This window comes from Tiliqua scincoides, chromosome 11 (assembly GCF_035046505.1).
Source record: "Tiliqua scincoides isolate rTilSci1 chromosome 11, rTilSci1.hap2, whole genome shotgun sequence".
NCBI lineage: Eukaryota > Metazoa > Chordata > Lepidosauria > Squamata > Scincidae > Tiliqua > Tiliqua scincoides.
In genome coordinates this window covers 7,963,173-7,987,942 of record NC_089831.1, presented here as the reverse complement: position 1 = coordinate 7,987,942, position 24,770 = coordinate 7,963,173, and the positions used below count along the sequence as shown (strand labels likewise).

Here is a 24,770-nt window from a genome sequence, read left to right as displayed (position 1 = left end):
AGGTTGTGAAGCTCAGTGTTGTGCAGAGCTCAGAAGGAAGTGCACTGCTGTGCTGCCACACACCTTATAGGGAATACTGGTCAACAGTTGAGTTCACTGGTGCTCAGCCTTTTGTCCGTGGACCACAGGTGGTCTGCAAGAGCCTGGAAAGTGGTCCATAAGATCTCAGAAAAAAAAAGTTTGCCTTTTATCATTTTCAGTGTGTCACTGAGCAAGCACTCTCCCAAGGACTACCTGAAAGGGTGGAGAACAGACTGCCTGCAGCTGGCACTGAATGTCAGCCGTGGCTGTGGTTGGTCCATTCTGGCACTCCATGGGGGAGCACTCGCTCAGGAGACACTTCCCCTATGGACCACCCGAGAGGGCAGAGAATGAACCACTCTCAGTCACAGCTGGCAACAAAAGCAGCAACTCACAAATCTTCTCTATAAATAATAAATCTCTAATCTCTAATAATAAACAGTGTTAGAGAGGAAAAGATTTATTCATCTTTAATTATTACAAATTTAATTGTATTTTTTGTGTGGAGGGGGTGGGGAGATTGCATGTGGTCCACAGCGATTCCAGTTTTTGCCTCAGTGGTCCATGGACTCCTAAAGGTCGGGAACTACTGGTCTAGTTAAACTGAAGCATTCCATTCAAACCAGTGTGTTCCCATTGAAAGTCTGACTATTGTCCAGTCTTTTCCCACCACACTGAAAGCAAACTTTTGTGTATTTGGACAAGCAGGTTGACTGAAAGAGTAGAATTCTGTTTTAATTTCATTCTTTGGAAGCAACAGAATACTCATTCCCTGTGATGCTGGGAATCATCATCCCCCTCTCCCGGGTGAGTGTAGGTATGAGTATGAGAGACACTAAACTCGGACATTATCCCTGGCCATGGTTTACATTAACCATAGTTTTTATTTATATATCAACTATAATTTTCCACCTGCTTAGCTCTCTTATCTCCATGATATGCAAAGTTATCTCAAACCATTATTTCTGATTTTGGTTTGTTAGCCAATCGCAAATTAGAGGTGCTTTTTTCAGTCTTTTGTTTGTTTGTTTTTTCAATTCAGACATCACAGTAAACCATCACTAAACTTCCTGAACAATGTCTTGGTGTTCTGTCTGAACTGAGACAGACAGACAGACACAGAAGAGGAAGATGGATGGATGGATGGATAAATAGACAGTTCTAAGTCTCACAAGTCCCAGTTCTAAGTCCCATTCCTAACTCCCCCAGAGCTGATGCAGCCATGCCAATGGAGCACACACTGCATCCTGCAGTGGGGGGGGGGGGGGTGTGTGTCACAAAGTCTTTCTCACATATGAGAAATTACCAGGAGATAGTGTGCCTTTCCTAGTCACCATTTCTTTCAGACAAGAAAGATACATTGAATCTCTGCAAGTAATTAAATACGCTAATCCCAGATCCTCTCTAATTAATAAAGAGGAAAGCTTGAGACCCAGGCTGCCCGACAATGTTGTCCTGTAATTATGCCACAATTGTTTTTTAATTATTCCATCTGCAGTTTATTTTGCTCCTCCCAGTTCCTTGCCAGCTAAATTCAGCTGTTTACGAGACTCACTTGTTTTCTCCTCGATAGATCAGGAAACTTTAGCTGAGTTGTTAAGTCTTTAAGATAATTGACCACTTATACCATTGAGACAGTTCATTTTACGCACTCTCTACTTTGCTGTAATATGGGCAGGAATATTTGAGAGAAATTTTATGGTGGTGATAGAAGCATGGTAGAGCATGGTGCATCATACAATGTTGCCTTCATATGTATCCTTATTTGCTGAGCACCTCAGTGATGAGCAGAAATGAGATGCCCTAATCAAAGAGATTTCTACTCCAGACAGCTCCTGATCAGATAAAAGGCTACATGCAGAGAAATGATCTGATTATTTCAATAGGAGTTTCAGGTGCTGGGCAACCCCAAAAATTCAGGGCATGTATGGATTGAACAGTGTCTAACTTAAAGCAAAGAGCAGTGCTCAAGAACTGGAATTTTCCTGCCCATTAAAGGCCCAATCCTTTCCAATTTTCCAGTGCCAATGGGGATGCACTCCATCCTGTGGTCGGAAGGCAGTCACAGAGGCCTTCTCAAGGTATGGGAACATTTGTTCCCTTACCTTGGGGCTGCATTGCAGCTGCACCGGAGCTGGAAAGTTGGATAGGATTGGGCCCTAAGGCTCCCTACACCTTTCACTCTTCTAAAATCTTGTTAATTCAAAACAAGTCTAATAATTCAGTAGTTCCCAAGTTTTTTTAACATTGGGACCCACTTTTTAAAACTACACTCTATTGGGACCGATCTAGGTTTATGAGACTTTAAAAAGAAAGAGAGCTAGAAAGAAATATTATCTTATTTATTTATTTATTTACAAATAACAGTAAGCAAAAACGATGTTCAGACATGTATCTCCCTATAATTACACATACATGCAAACTGCAGGAGCTGAGCTCTTTATGAGGCAGTTAGCAACTAACTGATTTTTGAACAGCGTTAGAGCTTGAGACAATCAGTTATCTGATCTTTCTGTCACCCTTGTTTACATTGGAGGCTCTGCTCAGTGCTATGGTCCCACCAAAGCTGTAATAGCTCATCTGGAAGTTGATCACTTTTGTCTTGGACTGAGGAACAGGAAGGGAATGTAATGGGGTTGATATCAGGTACTTTGACTTGTGCATCATTCTACACATGTTTGAAATGCTGCTGCCACCTCAGAGACCACGCTACTCTTCTCTGACTGGCCTAGCCCCACTGGAGGCAGAAGTGACTAGGGCAGTAGTAAGGGGCAACTGTGTGGAAGTTAAGACCCTGTCCCTCCAAAGATATGCACATTGGGGTGGGAAGGACGATGCAGAATTGAGAGACCATGTGGGAGTAACTGAAAGTGTCTCACCCTTACTTCAGGGATGCCTGTTTGGTAAGCTGTCCAGTTCCAGACACAGCAGCCATCCTGGAAGGAAGTGATACTTGCCCAGAAGTGGTACTTGCCACAAAATGGTACTTACAAAGACACATAAAAGGTTGAAAAGCCCTCCTGTAGACTCATAACCATTAACTCATAACCAACAGGAAGATGCTTGAGAGGCACACCATGTAGTACTGCTTTAAAGTGCTGCTTCACGTGCAGGCAAATTGAGCAAATCGAGCTTGAGATGTGTGAACTCTGGCATTCTGGAGTAACCTAGTACATTAATATTCTGAACTTTCAAACAGCTGTCCCAGGACTCTCACCAGAGAGACTCTTCTACTCAAATGCTTGATGGAAGATTAGCCTCTTTGCTGCTGAATCATACAGCTTTGCTCCGGTTTTTTTCTGCCAAATTCACAGAATGCATTTAGGAATGTTGGTAGTTTTCTAGGCATCATCAATTTGTTTCGCAACAGATGACCTGATCATCCTCCATAATGGCTGGTCCTTTGGATTTCAAGGGAGTAGTGTTTTACTCTACTCAGTCCTCAGAGAAAGATTTCACCCTGTGTGATCTTCTATTATTTCTACACGAGTAAAGGCAGTAGGTAGATAAAATTCCCCAGCCAGCATTTATGTTGTCATAAAGGTCAAAAAGACAGTAGAGTCCAAGAAAGGCAGTTGGAGGATAAGCAGTATTCCACTCATTCTGGAGTGTATACTTGGCATATAAAATCATGCATCGCTGTGGATATTGAGACCCAAGAACAATGTGGGAGTTGAGCTGGCAACCTTAGCTTAACATATTCCATTTGATCTTGCATTACACTAGATCCTTCCTGTCATTTTAACCTAGTATTTTTGTTGATTTAATAGACCCTTGTGCTTCTGTTGAATAAACATGAATTCCCAATATATTCCATCTGTTCGGTGCTGTCAGAATTACTAGATTGGTGGGATACCTAATCAAAGTTCCTCCCACTGCAGGCTGTATGTGATCATATGGAAAAAACTGCATGAAGAGAGTGTTTTATGAGGCTAGCCAAGAAGATGAAGCAAATTGAAATCCCCATTTCTTTCATCTTAGCTGTGGAGGAAACTGTGGTCAAGCCATTCTCATGTTGCTGGTATTCAGGAGGAACTGTTAAAATACCGAGCATATGGTTAAAGAAAAAAAAATCCAAGGCTGATAAGTATTCAAGAACTGTTGTCATGGCTTTTCTGTAGCCCCCACAGTGTAACAGGTGGGCTACAAATCAGAGCTCTTCTGCTCTAGAACCAAAGAACATAAGAACATAAGAACAGCCCCACTGGATCAGGCCATACGCCCATCTAGTCCAGCTTCCTGTATCTCACAGCAGCCCACCAAATGCCCCAGGGAGCACACCAGATAACAAGAGACCTCATCCTGGTGCCCTCCCTTGCATCTGGCATTCTGACATAGCCCATTTCTAAAATCAGGAGGTTGCACGTACACATCATGGCTTGTAACCAGTAATGGATTTTTCCTCCAGAAATTTGTCCAATCCCCTTTTAAAGGCGTCCAGGCCAGATGCCATCACCACATCCTGTGGCAAGGAGGTCCACAGACCAACCACACGCTGAGTAAAGAAATATTTTCTTTTGTCTGTTCTGACTCTCCCAACACTCAATTTTAGTGGATGTCCCCTGGTTCTGGTGTTATGTGAGAGTGTAAAGAGCATCTCTCTATCCACTCTGTCCATCCCCTGCATAATTTCGTATGTCTCAATCATGTCCCCCCTCAGACGCCTCTTTTCTAGGCTGAAGAGGCCCAAACACTGTAGCCTTTCCTCATAAGGAAGGTGCCCCAGCCCAGTAATAATCTTAGTCACTCTTTTTTGTACCTTTTCTGTTTCCACCATGTCTTTTTTGAGATGCGGCGACCAGAACTGGACACAATACTCCAGGTGTGGCCTTACCATAGATTTGTACAACGGCATTATAATATTAGCCGTTTTATTCTCAGTACCTTTTCTCATGGTCCCAAGCATAGAATTGGCCTTCTTCACTGCTGCCGCACATTGGGTCGACACTTTCATCGACCTGTCCACCACCACCCCAAGATCTCTCTCCTGATCTGTCAGAGACAGCTCAGAACCCATCAGCCTATATGTGAAGTTTTGATTTTTTGCCCCAATGTGCATGACTTTACACTTACTGACATTGAAGCGCATCTGCCATTTTGCTGCCCATTCTGCCAGTCTGGAGAGACCCTTCTGGAGCTCCTCACAATCACTTCTGGTCTTCACCACTCAGAAAAGTTTGGTGTTGTCTGCAAACTTAGCCACCTCACTGCTCAACCCTGTCTCCAGGTCATTTATGAAGAGGTTGAAAAGCACCGGTCCCAGGACAGATCCTTGGGGCACACTGCTTTTCACTTCTCTCCATTGTGAAAATTGCCCATTGACACCCACTCTCTGTTTCCTGGTCTTCAACCAGTTCTCATTCCATGAGAGGACCTGACTGTGGAGAAAATTCCCTGACTGTGGAGTTTTTTTTAGTAGCCTTTGGTGAGGGACCTGGTCGAATGCCTTCTGTAAGTCCAGATATATAATGTCTATGGGTTCTCCCACATCCACATGCCCGTTGACCTTTTCAAAGCCTAGCCACTGGAACAATGGCCTTTTGTTCCTTTACCTCAGGGCTGCATTATGGCTAAACTAGTACTGGAAGGTTGCATAGGTTTGGACCCTCAGGCTGCAATCCTAGCCACACTTTCCTGAGAGTAAGCCCCATTGAACAAAATAGAACTTGCTTGGTTAGGATTATACCCTTAGTTATGTAGTAGAGGAACAGGGGCATACAGTGAAGGTTTTCTTGTTCCACTGTGGCAATGGTAAAAATGGTTTTCTTTTCTGTTCTCTTACCTGTGGCGAACAATGAGAAAGAACCCAACTCAAATGGAAGCAGGGGACAGTCAAGAGTAGAAATACTAGTGTGGATACAAGCCAGCTGGCCTTTTCTTTAGAACCATCCTCAATTGGTGAGGTATTCAGGGGTGTTAACAAGAGCAGGGATATGCAAGTTCCCTGCATACTCTCTGTAGCTAAGATTTTAAATTCTAATCTAATTCTCATTTTTAATTCTAATTGTGGCACTAAAAGTAGTAATTCTTAATATTTGAACCCCCAAGTGTCCAAAGTGCTTCACATACATCAGATTAGTCTTCCTTTCAATGCACCTGTAAGGTAAATCAGTATTATTTTTGCCACTTGGCAGTTAAGGTCACCTGTTGTGTTCATGACAGAGGCAAGATTTGAACTGGGGACATCCTGGTTTACAAGTCTCTCAGCTACCAGGCAACACTAATTCAGACAGGAAACTCAGCAGGGGTGCACCCTAAGGTGTTCATAAGCTTCTCATCGTTTTGTCCTTTGAGGACAAGGTGGCAAACACTGAGGTGCATAATAATCCCCTGCTGACATAAGCCTCCAGGACACATACAGACTCATGGTTCTCTGTTATTCCTTTTTATTCCTTACCACGGTTGTCACGGCAAGCTGGAGGGAAGCAAAGGAGACACCAACTGGGAGAGGGTGTGTGCAGGTTCCTTCACATTTCCATCATTTTGTATATACAGGCATCACCCACCCATCTGTAGTGGATACGTTCCTGGGAGCCCCCACAGATCCCAAAACCACGATTTGAAGGGAATCCCATTCTTGCTGTGGATCGATGCTGGATCAATATTGTTTGGGGGGGGGGGGTGTTGTGTGTGTGTGTGTGTGTGTGTGTGTGTGTTTTGTAAGTGTGGTGACAGTGCCCAGCTCTTGAAAACCACAGTCCAGTGTTTTGATGAAAGCTGCATCCTCTGGTTAGCAGTGTGTAGCTGTATTTTCTGTGTTTTCTTTTTTTAAGAAGAATATTAGGGATACAGTGGCACAAAGTGAGTAAAATAACTGAGGGCACAATCCTAAGTGCCCCCTGGGCTGGCACAAGTCCCTTGCACTGGCTTGGGAGGGTTGCAAGCATGCCGTAAAGCATGTTTGCGCCCCCCTCCGAGTAAGCTGCGCCAGCACATGAAGGTGGGACCGTGGGCAAGCAGGGAGCGGGAGGCAGGGCCAGGACCCGACAGTTATGCTGGATCCTCGCCCCCATTCCCAGACAGCACGGACCGGCTCCAGGCTGCTCTGTTCTGCTCAAATATGCGCCACCTTATCAGGTGGCGTAGAGTGAAGTAGACCCATTGGGGCTTCTGCAGCTGTCCCTGGGGTAAGGGGAAAAGTTTCCCCTTGCCCCAGCTGAGCCACAGTCGGCCCCAAATGTGCGCTGGATATAGCGCAGGCCCACTGGCATGCCTGTTCCAGTGCAAGTTAGGATTCTGCTGTGAGTGTCACATTGATGGCAGAGATGACATTTGGGAAATGCCCCATCAATCTCTGACCTGGAGGGGTGGCATGGTATGCCCTGATTAGTCCCCTGTCCCCTCAAACTACCCCCACCATGCCTCAGGGGGTCACCATGGCCCATGGCACCCAGTCCCCCTGACCAGGCGCCACGGGTCCCCCTCTCACCCACTGGGCTCCTGCAGCTCCATGCCCTGATCCAGGCTCCCTGCCACAAGGAGTGCAGACTGTGGCAGTGGCTGCTGATCAGCTGCCTCCATCCTGTTTCCCAGTCAACCTGGCAGCAGTGTGGAGCCTGCCAAACCAAGGCCAGCCCCCTTATATGCAGCCAGGCAATGCTTTTCCAGAAGCTGTCAGTGTTTACATTTCCACAACTAAATGGCCTCCTAAAATATTTTTACTCACAGTGAGTGTAAAACAAAACCAAAAATTTCTTCTCACCTGTATATTATCAATATTTTTAAAACCTAAGAAACCACTTTTCACCCTTCAGGCTGGCCTTCAGAATGGCAAGATTAGTGTGGATTGGCTGAAACCCCTAAAGTTTCAGCTGTCCAGAAGAGGGCACCAAGCTATGGCCCATGTGGGTCTTCAATACTTGGTTAAGTCAGTGGAGAATAAATGGAAGTGACACTCAAGGCAGTTAAAGACAAAGAAATCTTTGTAGAATTGCAGTGATTATCTTTGATAGGCCCTCATTGCACAAGGGAGCCGTGTGAGGTTCTTTCTGGAGGGGGTGCATCTGTGTGTGCGACTTGGATAATCTGAGCTGACACAGTCAGCCGCTGAGAGCAAAGCAAATCAAATGAGAGGATGATGCATTAACACCAACTGATAGCAGAAGAAATGGACAGACCCAGCTACCTTGTCCTCTTCTTGGTCTATGCCATGTGCACTTTGTTTGTTTAATTTACATCCTGCACTTTCCCACGGGCTCAGAGCAGCTTATGGTATTTTTCTCAAATGCTAGCACTTCTGTCCCTAAGTAGCTCACAGTCTAAAAGCTGGAAATAGAAATAACACCCAAGGGCAAAGGTAACAATGACAGCGCCCCCTGCAGGATGCCACCACCCCCTGCACGCAAATCCCCCCCCCCCCACACACACATACACACTTACCTGGAGCACACAGAGTCTTGTGCGATTCCAGGACATTTCAGGGAAGCCTCCTGAAGCTTTAAATGTGAACCTAAAAACATAAAGTGGGATTACAACAAACGTGTTTATAAAAACATTAGTCGATTCTTGTTATCTGCGAGAGTGAAGTTCCTGGAAAACCTTGTGGATATCAAATTGGCTGATACTGAATCATAGAACCTATGGGGAAAATGGGGTTAGGTTCTAGGGTACCTCCTCACACCAACGGTGTCTTTTCTAGTGGCTGCTTGCTGGTGTTCTTTTGCATCTTTTTAGATTGTGAACCCTATTGGGACAGGGAACCATTAGTTATTTGATTGTTCTCTATAAACCGCTTTGTGAACTTGTTGTTGAAAAGCAGTATATAAATACTGTTAATGATTAATAATAATACCCTCTCCACCACACACTCTATGAACTTTATGAACCTGAATCTTGCCTTGAAGCCTGTGGGACTGGGTGATAGCAAGGGCTCATCAACATCTCCAATACCTGATGCTTCCTCCTCCGTGGTGGCTGTCTCTCAACTCGTTGATGGTTGCTGGCCCAACAGTGGGGCTTCAGAGTTCAGCAGTGGAGAGGGAGTTGCTTCACCTGTCCTTCTTCTCCACCTGTCTCTTGGCTTCTGCCCTAGGCTTGCCCCAGCTGCAGAGCAGCCCTCAGGGAGCCTTCCAGAGACCACTCAACATTGCCAGAGTTATGAAGGTTCCGTTGGAGTCTCCTAGATGGTGCCCAAGATGGTGGGGCAATTCTGGAAGTGAACACAAATGTGTCCAATGATTCTCCTTGGGCCAACACCAATGCCCATTGGATGAGGAAAATTGACTCAATCCGGACCGTTTTCTTAAAAGTGAGGAATATAATTCTCCTGCAGCCTCTCTCACCCAGCCCACCTGCATGCTCGTAGCTGCGCCAAGCCCCCCACCCCAGTGTACCAGCACAGTATTTTCAGATAATGAGAGCAGATCACAAATAATGAGGTAGGTGGCAGTTCTGCCCCTTGCAGATAAGTGCATTTGCACATAAAGAGAACAGACTGTACATCTTACAGCCCAATCCTAACTTGCGCTGGAACAAGCAGGCTGGTGGACCTGTGCTGTATTCAGCGCACGTTTCAGGCAACCAGAAACTCAGCCAGGGGACTCAGCCCCGGGACAGCCTTACCTCCTGACAGCCACCTCAGGAGGTGGTGCAAATCTGAGCAGCCCGGGACTGCCTCGGGCTGCCCGGGAACAGGGTTAGGATCTGGCACCGCCTTCTCCCTGCCCGCCTACCCCCAGGAACACCCACCCTCCTGCCTCCTCCTCACCCTTCCCATGCCTTCCCAGACCCTTGCGCCAGCTGAGCTTGGTTGATGCAAACTCATTGTTCCCAGAACTTGAATCAGTGTGGGTAAACCAGCACACGTCCATGCGCTGGCCTTTCTTCCCTGATGGCACTTTTGTGACTCTCCTGGGCAGGTGCAAGGAACTTGTGTTGGCCCAGGACGCAGTTTGGATTGTGCCCTTAGTGGTACAGTTGTCAGGGAGCTATGATTGGCTAAGAAGTGACCACCTCATGCTTCCCTCTATACGCATCATGTTCAGAATCATCATGGTTTCATATTCAAACCTGAGGATGGATCATAAGAAGAAATGTGGTAACTGAGAGTTTCAGGTTTCTGAAGTTGTTCTGAGTGTCTATGTACAGAGAAAATCCCAGATAGTTTTCTGTAACAAGATGATAGACTAACAATAGCTATTATTGACAATAACTATGATCAATAATAGTCATAATAATGAGAATTAATTACAGATAGTCCCCCAGATACATACCAGTTTCGTTCCGGAGGATGGTCCAAAAGTCAGAAGTACATAAATCGAAACAAACCCGCGCTTACTGGCCTGGCACTTTCGTGTCGGTGCAAGAGAACCAATGAGGCTGTCCATAGGTTGGATGTCTATAACTTGGGGTTCCAGTGCATTTTGTTTATTAATAACTAATTTATTATTGGCTGTAACCTAACTAAGCTCTAACTAAACTCTACACTCTAACCAGGGGCAGACCTCCCCAGCCCCGCACCTGGGGCAATGGCACCCATCCCACAGGCTGTTGCCACCCTCTCATGCAAAAATCCACCCCCCTGCTCACCTGAGACTTAAGGAGCTTCGTGTGACCTTAGCCCACATCGGGGAAGCCTCTTTGAGGTTCCCCGACGTTATAAACTGTGCTTCCAGAAAACTGGAAGCACAGTTTCCGGCCCCGTCAGGAGTCTCAGAGAGGCTTCTGCAGGGTCCCAGAGGTCCTTGCGCCATTTGCATTTGCCCCATTGGACCTAATAGTAGGTTCGCAACTGACTAAGAGGCCAATCCTGTGGTTGGCGGCATGGCTCCATGCCACTGGCCACAATTGCAAACATGCCGTAAGGCATGTTTGCGGGGCTCACCGCGGGGCTCCCGCCAGTGCTAGCCCGGTGCTGGCTGGTGCTGGGCTAGCGCCAGGCGGTGCCCCAAGTTCCACGGCTTGGTGGTCTCCTGGACCGCCGGGCTGCGGAACAGGAAGTTGGGACATGGACAGGGGCGTGGGGGAGGCGTTCTGGGGAGGGGGGAGGCTGGCAGCTGCGGGCGGGAGGCTTGCCAAGGGGCGGGCAGGAGGCGTGTCGAGGGAGGGAGAGAGGTGGATCCACGGAGCTGCTCTCCGCAGGATCCAGGGCGCTCGTGCAGGGCTGTGCACCCTACATGAGCGCCTTTACTTTAGCGTCGACCTTTTGGTCGGCGCTAAAGAGAGTAGCCCCACTGCGGTAGTGCGGTAGCCCTCCTCGGAGCCGCCAAGCCTGGGTGCTGTGGGCAGCTCAGGATTGGGCTGTAACTCTGCTCTAACTTAGCAGTGTGCCTAGGAAATTGCCATATGGACAGTTCTGATCAGCATCGTTGAGCCATTGTTGTTTGCACAGCTTTTAGAATTAGCTACTTTAGATTCACAAAGATTCAGCCTGACCTCAAACACGGAATGCATCTTCTAAAACGGATTCTGTCTTATCCTTTTGGACCTTCAGGATAAGTTCTCGAGTGAGCCCAATGTTCCTGTCCATCCACTTTAAGAACTGGGAGATTTAAACAGAAAGGTTTAAGGAGGTCCCAGACAATCCTCCAAAGACAAGATCTGCCTGTACCCACCAGCTGGCTACTCAGCAGGTGTTGCGTGTTGGTTTGACTTCTCTTTGCGTTAAATGAATGGGACTGCAACACTGAGCTCTGGCAGCAGCATAATCAAAAGTACACTAGACTCGGGGTGTTGTTAATGGCAAAAAAGGATTCCCGCCTACTGCCATGGAGACATCATTAATCTTTGCAGAAAAGCATCAGGACCCCCCATCACCCAGAAGAGTCCCTGTGATGAGGCAGATAAATTATAAAACGCGAACTCTGCTGATACCAGGTTAAAGTGTTACTTCATTTTTGTGTGTGAAACCTTCTGTCAGTGGCTACAGCCAATGCATTAAGATACTGGGGTTTGCAGTGTACTGCCTGGCACTTGGGTCTGGTTCTTCTGGTGCTTGTGCACTTAGCAGGATGGCCTTGGATTTGTTGAGTTATTTATCTTATTTTAATTATCTGGGCATTTGCGTGCTGCCTGCCACTTTCTAAGAGGCCCTCAAGGGAACTCATGTTTTTTGAAAAATACAAAATATGATCAAAACATTATTATCTTATATCTAATATATTATCTTATATTGTCTTATCTTATTATCATTATTATCTTATATATCCTATATTATTATCATATCTTACAAAGAACTGAGAACTATGCAAAACCCACAGGCATCCCAAAATAAAGAGTCAAACTTTATCAGCAAAAAAAGAGGAGAACCTCAACCAAACGCTTGTGTAAATAAAAATACTTTATTAAAGAGCAAAATGGTGCCAGTAAGGTGGCAACTAACCTCTGGGGGAGGGAGTTCCAAAGCCTGGTAGCCACAACTGAAATACTCTGCCACATGTCTTCCCCCTCCAACTCATCTTTGATGGAAGGGGAACTTGGAGCTGGATCCCAGCTGATGGCCAAAGTAACATTACAACCAGGGCCTCGGAGAGGAATTTTATCAGGGGGTACAGTGTTTCTTTTGGGCCCCTTTGGGAGTACAAAGTGTCTTTTGGACCCCTTCCCTTCTCCATTGGATCTTAATTTCATGTGATAATTGGATCATAATTTCTATGAATTACGATATATAAAAGTATGTAGTCTTACACAAAATGTGAATGCTATTGTGAACCACACAGTATATGCAAACATTTTCTGAGATCCCAGGAAATTTCTGATTCTCCTCCACTTCCTTTGTCTTCTGGGCCCTTTTTGACCCCAGCCCCAGGTATGATGTACCTCCCACACCCCACTCTCATGGGCCGTGATGGTAAACAGCTTCATATTTAAGTAAGCAGCTAGGTGTAGTTGAGGGAGAGCATAGCCCTGGGACCTCTCCTACAGCAGGAGTTGTGATAGAGTGGTGACTTCTCTTCCTACATCAGGAGCACTCAGGTACCCCCTTTGAAATTTTTTTCAAAGATTTAGGTCCAGAAAAATTGTCAGCTTATCAGAAGGCAAACTGAGACTTTTGCCTAGGGGCATATGTTAAAGCTATCACCTTTCCCAAGAGTATTTGTGTGAGTATGTAGCTCATGTTACCTTAAGGTTACAATCCTAGCAAATTTACTTGGGACAAAGTCCTATTGAACATAGTGGGACATTTCTGGGTCAACATGCATAGACTAGCTCATTGATTTTCAATCTTTTTCGTCTCATGGCACACCAACAAGGTTCTAAAATTGTCAAGGCACATCATCAGTTTTTGGACAATTGACAAGGCACACCTTTCTGTTGGTGGGGGACTCATATCCCCAATGATTTTATTAATAAATGACCCTCCACCAAACTCCCGCGGCACACCTGGTGACCATTCACGGCACACCAGTGTGCCATGGCACAGTGGTTGAAAATGGCTGGCTCTAATATTTTTATCTGGGATATCTTTTTATTTCTGTACTTAAGTGTTTAGACTTTTCTAGATTGTTACATCCCACTCCAAGATATTGAGATTAAATGAGCTACATCTGGAAATGAAATATAATAATTTTTCAAGTAGGAATAAGCAACAAGGGAAGAAAATCATGAAGAAATTTAAAGTTGATTTTGTTGCTGTTGTTGTTGTACAGCCTTAGTCGGATATGGTTATGGGTGTGTCCAATGAGGTCCTGCACTTCAAAATTTACCACTACATCACTGTTCACAACAGTGCAGTGGCAACAGAAAGATTAGATTTACATGGGAAATGGTTGATGCAACTCACACAGCTAGTGGATTGCAACAGTATCACCGTGTAACAAGATCTTGATAATGCTATTGAAGCAGGCAGCACTGTGATTGGTGGCAGGTAAAGGGTGTGAATGAGAACTGCAGCAATGAAGGAGGCCAACATGAGTCCTGGGAGGGAGTGGAGATAGCTGAAAGCAGCTGTGTATCAGCAAAAGTGGCCTGCAGAATAAAATTAGTGGATAGCATCCTAGGTGGGTGAAAATACAGAGCAGGCATTGGGCCTCGGGCCTCTGTGCACTTTGGCTCCAATGATTTGGTCAAGGCAGTACCTTCCCCACTGTGCTTAGCTGTCATCATCTGTGCAATGGAAATGAGAGCTATGGCAAGAGCAGCTGTTTGCTGAGTGTTCACAGCTTCTCCCACTGAAGCAAGATCTCAGCTAAGGGCAAGACCCCATGAAATAATTCTGCAAGAAATGAGTCCAGCCATGGGCCAAGCCAAGTGTGAAGCCTCCCATTGTTCAGACACAGAACAGAGTTCAAGGCTTCTGAACCGCAGTGGCTTCCTCTTCCTTTCCCCTGCCCTTTTTTGGTTGTTAAAGAGTTCTGGTGAGTCACCAGCACTCAAGATTAGTGAATCAGTTGGCCATTTTGTTTCGAAGCAAGAAGGGCGTTCACATATTCACAATAAGAAATAAAAGAAATCCATTTCTTTTCAGGAAGGAAGGGGTAGGGGAAGAGGGCAGGAATTCACTGAAGTCTCATTCCAGCAAGCAAGTGTGAGTTTCGGAAGGGGTGGCAGGGACACTTGGCTCTGATGCCTCATCTTATGAAAGGCTCAGATGCTGAAAGAAATTAATTAAAATCTTGGAAAGACCCAATTATGGACATCTGCAGACACCACAATCACCGTACACAATCCTGGGAACATAGGAACAAAAGGAGCAAGATTTTTGTGACCTCTGCTGCCCACCCACCATTTCCTCTACACACGCAGGTACCTTTGGTGACCGTGCTTCAGCTCCAGCCTGCCCATTTGCTAGAGAGAAGAATTGCTCTCTTGTTCTTCATGAAGGCTCTGAGCATTTAAAAGATGCCCGAGCATATGGTGGCATCTCTAGTCAGGGCTTTCCCATGGTTCCTTTGCTTTTTGTGCTTTTGTTGCAAGTTCCACTTTGCAAATATGTCTTCTTCCTGTGTGCAGGAGTGAGCAGCTCACCATGCAGTTATTCCTGCAGGCTTCACTTGTTGTTACCTCTTGGTTTCTCCTCTACTCTCTGCCCTCCATGCCCAGCCTGCTCTCTTCTGAAGTGCAGGGTCCAGAATGCCACATGGCCACACTTTACTGCCAACGCACAGTTGTAGTGTAGCATCCCTCTCCACTTTTGATGACGTCTCAGGCCAAGCAGAACCAGGCAGCAGTGGCACTTCACACACCCAGAGTAACAAGTGCCAGCTGCTATCCTGTAAGATACTGCTGGCTGAGAAGCACTGCTCCAAACATAGCATTCAAACATGCAACAACTTCGGAAAGAGCAAAGGTAATCCGTTCTGCCCTTGATGATGATGTCACAATTAAAGTAGTCTACAATGATCTAAGACTGTAATTTTGTACACACTTGCTTAGGAATAAGTCTCATTGAAATGAGCAGGACAAGTAGCCAAAAGAAAATACATAGGATGGACTATGAAGGAGAGGTTATCCACTGATATCCATAATAACCTCTTGAACTCTTGGACTACACTGAACATACATCATGGGCTTTGTAACATAAACATAACTTAATATACATATCACTTTAATTACCATAGCAGATGCCATATTACAACATTGCATTTACTTTATAAAATCATTCTCAGATGTTTATGTTAAAATATAAAAATGAAATCAGTCTTTATCTGCCACACCACCATAGACATGGAGGTAGAGGTCAAATAGCAGCAAGTACGGATCAGGGCATCGCTGCCTCTTACAATGGAGATGTAAGACTGGGTGGGCACAAAGCAAGGAGAGTCTCTGCCTTGCCATGTGAGATAACTGTTTCTGCACATGGCTTGAAGGAAACTGCTGCTCTTTCTATGTGTGTGTTGCAGGTCAGCATTCCTGGGACCTTACTTGAGTTCAGCAGGCCAGGCACAGAATAAATTATTTCCTCTGTTACCAGTCTGGCTCTGAGACAAGACTGGCAGGCCTCTTGGGAAAAGTGAATGCATTGGTATTGCACAATGTGTACTCTCCTGCTCAAGGAGGTGCCTGCAGTTCCATGACTGGCACCATCTTGGGGTTGACTCAAAGCCAACAGACTCATGGCAGGGGAAGCAAGCTTTGTAGAGCAGGGGCTGTCCTCCCTTGCACAGTAGCAAAACTGCACTGCACAAAACCTTTGGGTCCCTGATGCTCCAGCACTGAGTCACCAGAGGCCAACAGGCATGTACAAGCTTGCTCCTTGGCTACGATTCCTCCTTATGTTTGTGACAGCAAAGGGAAGGCATTCACATTCACCTGCATTCTCACTTGTTCTGTGCTGGACCCATTGCCTTAGAGGCAGATGGTGAAGCAACCATGCTTTGCTCACTGTTTTGCAAGAGCTGCAGGGTCAGTTGGTTGCATTTATTAAAACAGTGAGATCTGAGTTTAGATAAAGGAGGCGGCTTCCTGGGCCCCATGACTATCGTGTTAAAAGACACCATGGGTGGGTCCAAGGAGAGGAGAATGGAATCATAACAAGCTACAGGCTCCAATCAAACTCAGTCTCCAATCCCAATTTGTGTCATGCTTTGATCAAATTACTTTAATTCCCAGGAAGCTGTGGGTTCATCATTTAGGCAGAAACTGCAGCTTTATCAATTGCATCATTTTAGGAAACAGGCTACTGCTAAAAGAGCAGAGCTCCCTGACAGTCATTTTTTTTTTGGGGGGGGGGGGTGTCTTATAGAGCAGCTGTTTTCAACATTTTTCTTCTCAAGGAACACTGACCTCTATGGTCTTCTCTATGGTCATCACCTCTTGTCTTCACCTCACTTCCAATTTCCGGGAGGCCCTTCCAGGTTCTGCAGCTCTGTTTCTAGAGCAACTGTCTGTAGTAACAAATTGTCTGTCCTTCTTCCTCAGTAGAGGAAGAAGGACAGACAATTTGTTACTACCAACAGTTGCCCTAGAAACAGAGCTGCAGAACCCAGAATAAATTTTTTAGGGATTTTCAGCTGCTGTGCTCCAAATTCCTGTGGCACACCTGCAGACCTTATGTGACACACCAAGCTGCTGTGGCACACAGGCTGAAAATCGCTGTTATAGAACATCTTAAAACTTGCTGTTATTCTGAAGAGTCTGCTGTAATATTAAGGGAGTGCTGTAAGTATCTCTCTGCTACTCATGATTCTGAATCAGGATTGAGTTTGCTTACTGCTGAGTGTCTGAGACTTGGAGAACTGCTGCCAGTCTGAGTAAACTTTACTGGACAGGATAGATCACCTTTATGTTTATATTTTGCTTCCACAGTGAAAAGATTGGGGAATATGGGTTCCACACTTGAAGCATAAAATGGGTTTACTGGGTGGAGACTGGTGTCACACTAAGCCCTTGAAGCAACGCACTTGCCTGTAAACACCAGTGTGCGGGTGTCTGGGGACTGCCATAGTATAAGATCCCAGCGGAACCTTTGTTGGCTTTATTCAAATTATGCTTAAGAAGGGACCCATTTCCCCACCATTGCTTGTGTGGTCATCATGGTTGTTTAGAATATTTATATACAACTTTTCAACTAAAGCAACATGGTTCTTAATGCGGTTTGCATAGCAAAAGGAATGAGAAGATGGCCCATTGTCTCATTAAGGGCTCCAAGTCTGAAAAGAAACACAGAGAAAGAGAGCAGCAAACAGTCACTGGGAGAGACACTATGCTGGCACAAACAAGAGGTCTCTCCCCACAAAATATAAGATTCCAGTTACACAGGTGCGTAATCACTCAACTTGCCCCCATTGAGGCTTAGGGTTGATGATACATAGCAAGTGGTGGGGTTGAAACCATGGGGGTTTAGGGGGCTTTAGTTGTTTTCCCCCACTGCAGTTTTTTCCTAGTTACATCCCCTCTGTGCATGATTTTTAAATGCAAAAAAAAAAATCCATTGAAAGACAATGGAAGCTTTTCTTCCTGAACAGTTTTTATCCCACAGACATAATTACGTTGAATAAGGCAATATAGTTGTTACCATGTTCCTGGGCATTATGGTCTGTTATACTGTTTTTATATTGTGTTGCATGTTGTATAGAATGTGTGGGTGAGTGTGTAGCGTGTGATTGTTGGAATTGTTTTATATATTTATGTTTGTATCTCTAAGGTGCATAAATTTCGTTGTGCTATAGCACAATGACAATAAAGTTACTACTACTACTACTACTACTACTACTACTACTACTACTACTTTATTTAAAAATGGTAGTGGGTGCGATCACGATTGAAACTGCTGCAGAGGCAACTACCACAGTTCCTCATCCACTTGTCACACTTTTGCCCTGCTTTGTGCCCCCCACCACCACCACTTAGTGATCATTGTGAAACCTAAGCCCCAACTGGGGCACATTATGCAGCTGAGTGCACAAGTGCCTGTGTTAATACTCATGTCATCCAAACTACATGAAACACAGTTGTTAACTGGTGTTGAGCAATTGATGCAAGTTTCAACCTGAGTCCTAAGTATCAAGTTGGTATCAGTGCAGTATGTACGGTGTTCCTAAAAGCGCTGTTTTTTGCAGTTCTGGGCTCTTGTTGTTATATCATCAAATATTTAGATACCATTTTTCAGCAAAGAAGTTCACAAAGTGGTTTAGAAAGCAAAAATAAAGAAAGAAATGGTCCCCTGTTCTCAAAAGTGTCACAATCTTAAAAAAAAAAATGCAGAAGAAACTCCAGCAAACAGCCACTAGAAGAGAGGCCTTGCCCTGGAGGAATAGAGACCATAACTCTCTCCCTGCTAAATATAAGAGGTCTATCACTTTCCCATAGTGATTTTTTAAGGGTAATCCAGGAAAGTAGCATCCAGTCAGCCCAGCCCACCTATGCGTACTTGGGGTCTCCCAGGTACCCTGAGGTTTGTGGCCCCATAAAAGGAAAATATGGGTCAAATTTAAGAGCAAACAACTTACAAACAACCAAAAGCACCATTGACAAGAAGAATGCAAATTACCCCACAATGAAAGTAATTTGCAAAGTGTTCATTTCATTGGCAAGTATTCAAAGTATTGCTACAAGTGTAGCAATATTCCAGGAAGTCGGAATGAGAGCAACTACAGTGTACAGGATCAGAGCTGGGCTGGGTGAAACGTGCAGCAAGCAATGGGACAAGGGAGGGGAAGGGTTATCTACCCTCACCTGGCCACACCTTACGTTTTAAAATTAGACTTGCCACCCCATGGGCTGGAGAGTGGTAAGAAATCCAGCTATGAGCTTCCCTCCAAAACCCTTAACTTTGAAAGACAGCAAGAAGACTAGTTTAACTGTGACGTTTTATCCCAAAGGGCCAACTGAAAGGGGGAAGAGTTAAGCGTCCTTGAAGAATATCTAAGCGACAGCTCCTAGCCTTTCAGGAGGTACTGGGGAAGACAATGATGAACTGCTGTGTCCCTGCTGGACCACATTGTTGAACTGCTTGGGAGAAACAGTGTGACCAAGGCTGACCTCATAAATGAACCCAGTTTCATATGAAGAGCTGCAATGACTTTGCTTTCATTCCCTCCTTAAATGCTGGCAGAGTGCCAGAATGCCAGAGGCTGAGCCAGACCCAAGGACTGAGCGCCTGGAAGGAAGGTGTCCCTACTCCCTCAAGGCCTCACAGACAGCAGGGATCTAAGAAGCTGGTGGCAGTTGAAGAACAATGGTTGGCATCAGTGTCTCAGGGTCCTAGGTCAGGAACCTATGAGAAACCGTTCTGGGTTCTGCAGCTCTGAATCTATGAGAGCACCACAGCAGTGTTTCCTTTAAGGGGCCTGCATCATTGTGCGGACCCCTTCTGTGGCTGCGCAGCAGCATGACAGTGTCTCCGGATGCTTGGTGATGACCTCATGCTGATTGCCAGTTTCCCAGGAGTTCAGTTTCCAGCATGTCGCAGTTAGAGGTTCCTATGCAACTTTATGGATATGAAAGCCCTCCCTCTGCCCACCCACCCCCCAACTGAGAGAAACATCTTGTTTCTCAGGAAATACACTTTTTGTTTGTGGCTTTTGGGTCATGGGATCAGAAGCTTGTGGGAAAGGGGGTTTACACTTGAAATAAAATAGTGGTCGTTTTCCTCCTTCTCCCCATAGCCAGGCCAAGCCATTTCATGCCAGAATTTCATGGATACTGCTGCTGCGAATAGAATTGGGCGCTCCTGCATGTGTGGCTGGACCAGTACTTTTGAACTAGAGTTAAATTAACAATGGATAAACAGAGGCGGGACCAGCCAGCTCCTAATAGACTGAGAAGCAGAGCACATCAGGGGGTTAATCACATACTTCCTTGACAAATAAATCACTGGAGGGAGGAGCCCCAAGGAGCTCTGTCACTCTCCACTCCAGCGCGGGCGGCTGGGGATTTCCAGCCCTTCAGGGTGGGCTGGTGAAAAGCTGTGAGAAGCCGTTCTTCAAAAGTCATAAGGAAGACTTGTGTGTAAGCGAGATTTTTTTGAAAAGAAGAAACACTCTGAATCATGAAACCAACGTGTGCCTGTCTCTCTGGAAAAATGACCTCGCACAGTATTCCATGAGTAGTGAGATTAGATTGGCACGGAGATGAGCCTGTGCACAGCCCTGCAATGTTTTGGCAGCTGGGAAGTTCTCCAATGGCATCCTTGCTGTTTTCCAATCATTTTTTTTGTTGCACACAGATAAACACAGAGGAGTCTACTATCATTGGCTTGAGTGTAGGCCACTATAGCTCAGTCAAAGGAGCGGGCTTATTGTGGCAGTCTCTGAGGATGTATCTTATATTGTAATTCTTTAGTTGAATACCAGTCTAGCTGTCGTAGCTTCCTCCATAAAGTCCCAAGGATTGTGGGTTGGCAGGGGTGCTCTATGTTAGATACCCTCAGCCCCACCCACAGAACTATTGTTCCCTTCAAGGTCTCACAGTGAGAGAGAATGACTATTAAAGCCATTAAAAGTCTGCGGTGTCAAAAAACCACAGGAGTTTGACTGGCTCTCTGAGGTTCTCCTCACTCTTGTGTATCCCAGATTCATCCTGGAGTGTGAAAAAATTGCAGCGTCATCCTACCCACCCACATATCCTGAGGCATGCCAGGCCTTCCGGGATAACACAGCAATGTGTTGAAAGCACACACAAACCAAGCAGGCACTGGGAGACTGGAGGTGCTCAGAAATATCCTAGGAGAGTTTCTATCCTCCTCTTATCCCTAAAATTGAGAATCTCTTCACTCAACAGTTGAAGTGGCCTTCTGCTGAGTCAGACCCTTGGCCCATTTCACTCAGTACTGTCAACAATGCCTGGCAGCAGCTTTCCAGAATATCAATGATCTTTCCAGCCCTACCTGGAAATGCCAGAGAAAGAACCAGGGACCCTCTGCATGCAAAACCTGTGTTGCATCACTGAACTTTGGACTTTCCCCTCAACCCACTGATTCCCAAGCTTACCTGGGTCCAATGTCCCCGCAGCCTCTCCTTCCTGGCTCATACAGGCGCTACCATCTTGGATCTCACAAAATCTCACAAGATCCAAGATGGCAGTATCCAAATCTAGCAAGATTTTGTGTTATCCAAAATGGCGGCACTCAAATCTTATGAAATTTGGGCACCACCATCTTGGATCTTGCAAGATTTCATGAGATCCAAGATGGTGGCTCCCAGAGGAACAAGTAGGAGGGCCACGGGGGACATCCCACTGCACCCCTGCAATGCCCTAAGGCAGGGGTCTCCAAACACCGGCCCGGGGGCCAGATGCGACCCACAGCAAGCCTCTTTCCAGCCCGTGGCCAACCTCTTATCCCCTGAAAGCCTCTGGCCCGCTCAGCTGAATATAACCAGAACCATGCTCTGATTGTGTCTGGAGGGTGTTCTGAGGGCCAGAGGGGTTGAATGAATGAGCCCATTCATCATTTATTCACTCATCTAAGTTCCATCTCTAATTTATTTATTTAAATTTTATATTTAAATTTTTTCCCGGCCCTCCACACTATGCCACATATTTGATGCGGCCCTCTGGCCAAAAAGTTTGGAAACCCCTGCCCTAAGGCATTCCCTAAGGCAGGGAATCCCTGCCTCAACTGAATATTTCTAATACAAATATGTAGGGGGGGAAATACTGTTTGGGGCATCTCCCAGTGGATTCAGGAAAGGTACAGTAAAAATATTGTAAATAAATCAATAATCCTTCCAAGATTGGGAAAAAGAACAATTGGTTCCATTCAATGCCACATCCTCAGGCCAGCTTCCCCTTTGCCAAGGCAGTACATACAACGTGGTCCACCTGCAAGGTGTGGACTGACAACTGACATTGCCTGATCCTTTTATGTGAAGAGAAGCTCATCTGGTGAGGAAAAATACTTTATTAATTCAGCCATTGCTACCCTGGAATGTGTTCCTGGCCATTTAGTTTGCAGGGGGCAGGTGGGGGGGAGTAGACAGAGGCTGACATGAGAAGGCTGGTGCACAGCAAAAGCTATCATAGGATTCTCCTCATGATTTGTCACTGGTCTTGAAGTGTCAGCTTCTGGGGCATAGGTAGATTCCCCTCACTGTATGTCCCAGGGCTGTCGTGTGTGCCAGTATACCAGTCTCAAGTAGTGGTGGCTTGAGTCTCTTGCAGGGTGCAACTCTGCTCCTAACAGACCATATGACACTAAGGCTCAAGCTACCTGTCATGGTGGTCAACTTATTTTTTTAAACCTAGGTCTGCAATCCCCAGTCGCATATAAAATGGGAGGAAGAGCACTTCACTTCTTAGAGCAGAAGGGGCTAACTCACCCCCACTCCCAGCTTCCCTCACCCTAATCTGTCTTCCACACACTACACTAAACAACGTACCAGGGATTCACTCCCCTTTCCCTTCCTACTTCATGTATGAGTGGCCAGACATGGATTTAATCCATTTTTGCCCAGCCCACAGGTGTACACATTTGGTCCCTGTTGCATATATGCAACGTTGGGCAGAAATGACCTAATTAAACCCAGGGATCTGCAGCTACCGCATGACATTTGAGTCTGAGTGGCAAGATCCTGGGTCACACAAGATTTCAATCATTTCTCTTTTCCCAGGGTCCTGGAACCTGCAGAACTTCGTGGACCGGTTTGGGCTTGGAATTCCTGTGGCTTCAACTCAGTTTCTCACTCGGAACTATGAGGACTAGCAGCTGCAGCAATTCTTCCTTCTGCTCTGAAATGCTTTGGCTCCTGCTTTCCCCTTTTGGAACACAAATTGCTTCAGGGCTACTAGGCTCTCATAAAGATGTAACTTCAAGGCCTCTATTAATGCTTTCACCATTAAAGGACATGTCCAGATGCTTCATGCACTGAGCACCAAACCAAGCTGCCTGTTCCTACTTTCTTACCTGATGTCTTCCTTTATGATGTCCTCCTTTGCAACCTAAATATACTGTGTAGTGCTTTCTTGTAGTCTCTGTATGTTTGCCTTCTTTAAATAAACACCTGTTAACATATTACAGCAAGAAGAATACAAAAATTGCATTTGGCTCAGTTTCCTCGAACTTTTCTATCGCAGGCTTGGAAGCCATCTCATTTTTGCTGGACTGGTAGGATATTTCTATTACCTCAGTTATTTCAGATATTAGAACTGAATGATTTATTGATTGGAGAATTTTATCCTACATATGGCTTCACAGAGTCCTCAGAGTAATGTATAATATTAAAAAGGAAAAAAAAAAATAAACACTTTCAAGCAACAAAAAAAGGGGGGGTACAGTTAGAAACAACTACTCGTAGACAATTATCTGCAGCAAAATATTTCAGGTAAAATAATGTGTAATTAAGAAGTTTCAATGACTGCCCTACGAAGTCTGCCAGAACAAAAAGGTCCTCACCAGTTTCCTAAGCAAACTGTGGTCCGGATGAGAGACTGGAGAGAGAATTGCTTGAGAAGGGTGCAACCGCTGAAAAGGCTCTGCCACTCAAATACATCACTTTGGCTGAGACAGCTCTCAGAGCTGGTAATCTTAGAGTAGACTCTCATAAGTGCTGGTGGAGAGGGATAGGAGGTGACACAGCAATTTCAACTCCTCTTTCCAGCTAGATCCAATGGCTCCTGGTGTCTCTGAACAACTGGATTCACTTTGTTGCTTCGCTTAGAAATAAGGGCAGCAAAGCTTTTATACGACAACAGGTTGTGAGAGATGATAAGGGCTAATTCTGGCATAATGTTGTGTGTTCGTGAACTCATTCTTGGCCTGATTACTGTGGAGGAATTTGTGAGAAAATGAGGCATCTCCTCATAGTCAAACATATATGTTGAGTCTGGACTCCTGGTAGTTTGCGTTCATAGGGTTGTGTTCCAGCAAGTATGATATATCATACTCGTATATCATTTCAGGACCGTTGATCTTTGGGGGTAAATATAAAAGAATTATTCATCCAGCTATACCACCTATTGAACCTGTGTTTTATCTTAGCTATTTTAACAGAGATAAAGCTTGCACTTGCAGAATAAAAACAACCACTCCAAAATGAGTTTTCCTTTCCCCGTTTCTGGACAGCTTCGTGAGTACTGTTGCAAGGTGTTACTAGAGGCAGTGGTGCCCAGGGCAGTGGCATCGCAATGCTGCATGAGGTTGTGACATCACATCTGGGTTCTCCCAGAAGAGAAGACAATGATGGTGGCAGCTGTGCTGTTGAAATGCTCTTCTTAATAACAAAAACACCCTCACGGCTCCTCTACCCCTTTCCTAGTAGCTTCAGCTGCAAAACAATGTAGGGCCTAGGACTGTGTCTTCATCTGCCAAGGCCTGCTCATCATTCTGACTGATGAACCATGCAACGTTGCATGTAGTTTTGTCCTGGTGCTCATTTCCTGACATCAGTACATGGGTCACCATATATGGAAATGAAAGATTAGAATAAGGCTGT

General features: G+C 45.5%; 1 protein-coding gene across 1 annotated transcript in view; it reads left to right on the top strand.

Moving 5' to 3' along the window:
- The window catches only part of PEBP4 (phosphatidylethanolamine binding protein 4), a 292,098-nt gene extending 268,762 nt beyond the window's left edge, over positions 1-23,336 (top strand). The window contains exon 7 of the mRNA XM_066639716.1: positions 22,950-23,336. Coding sequence (XP_066495813.1) covers positions 22,950-23,041 — 92 coding nt within the window. The 3' untranslated portion in view covers positions 23,042-23,336. The remainder of the gene's footprint in view (positions 1-22,949) is intronic.
- The last annotated feature ends 1,434 nt before the right edge of the window (positions 23,337-24,770 follow it).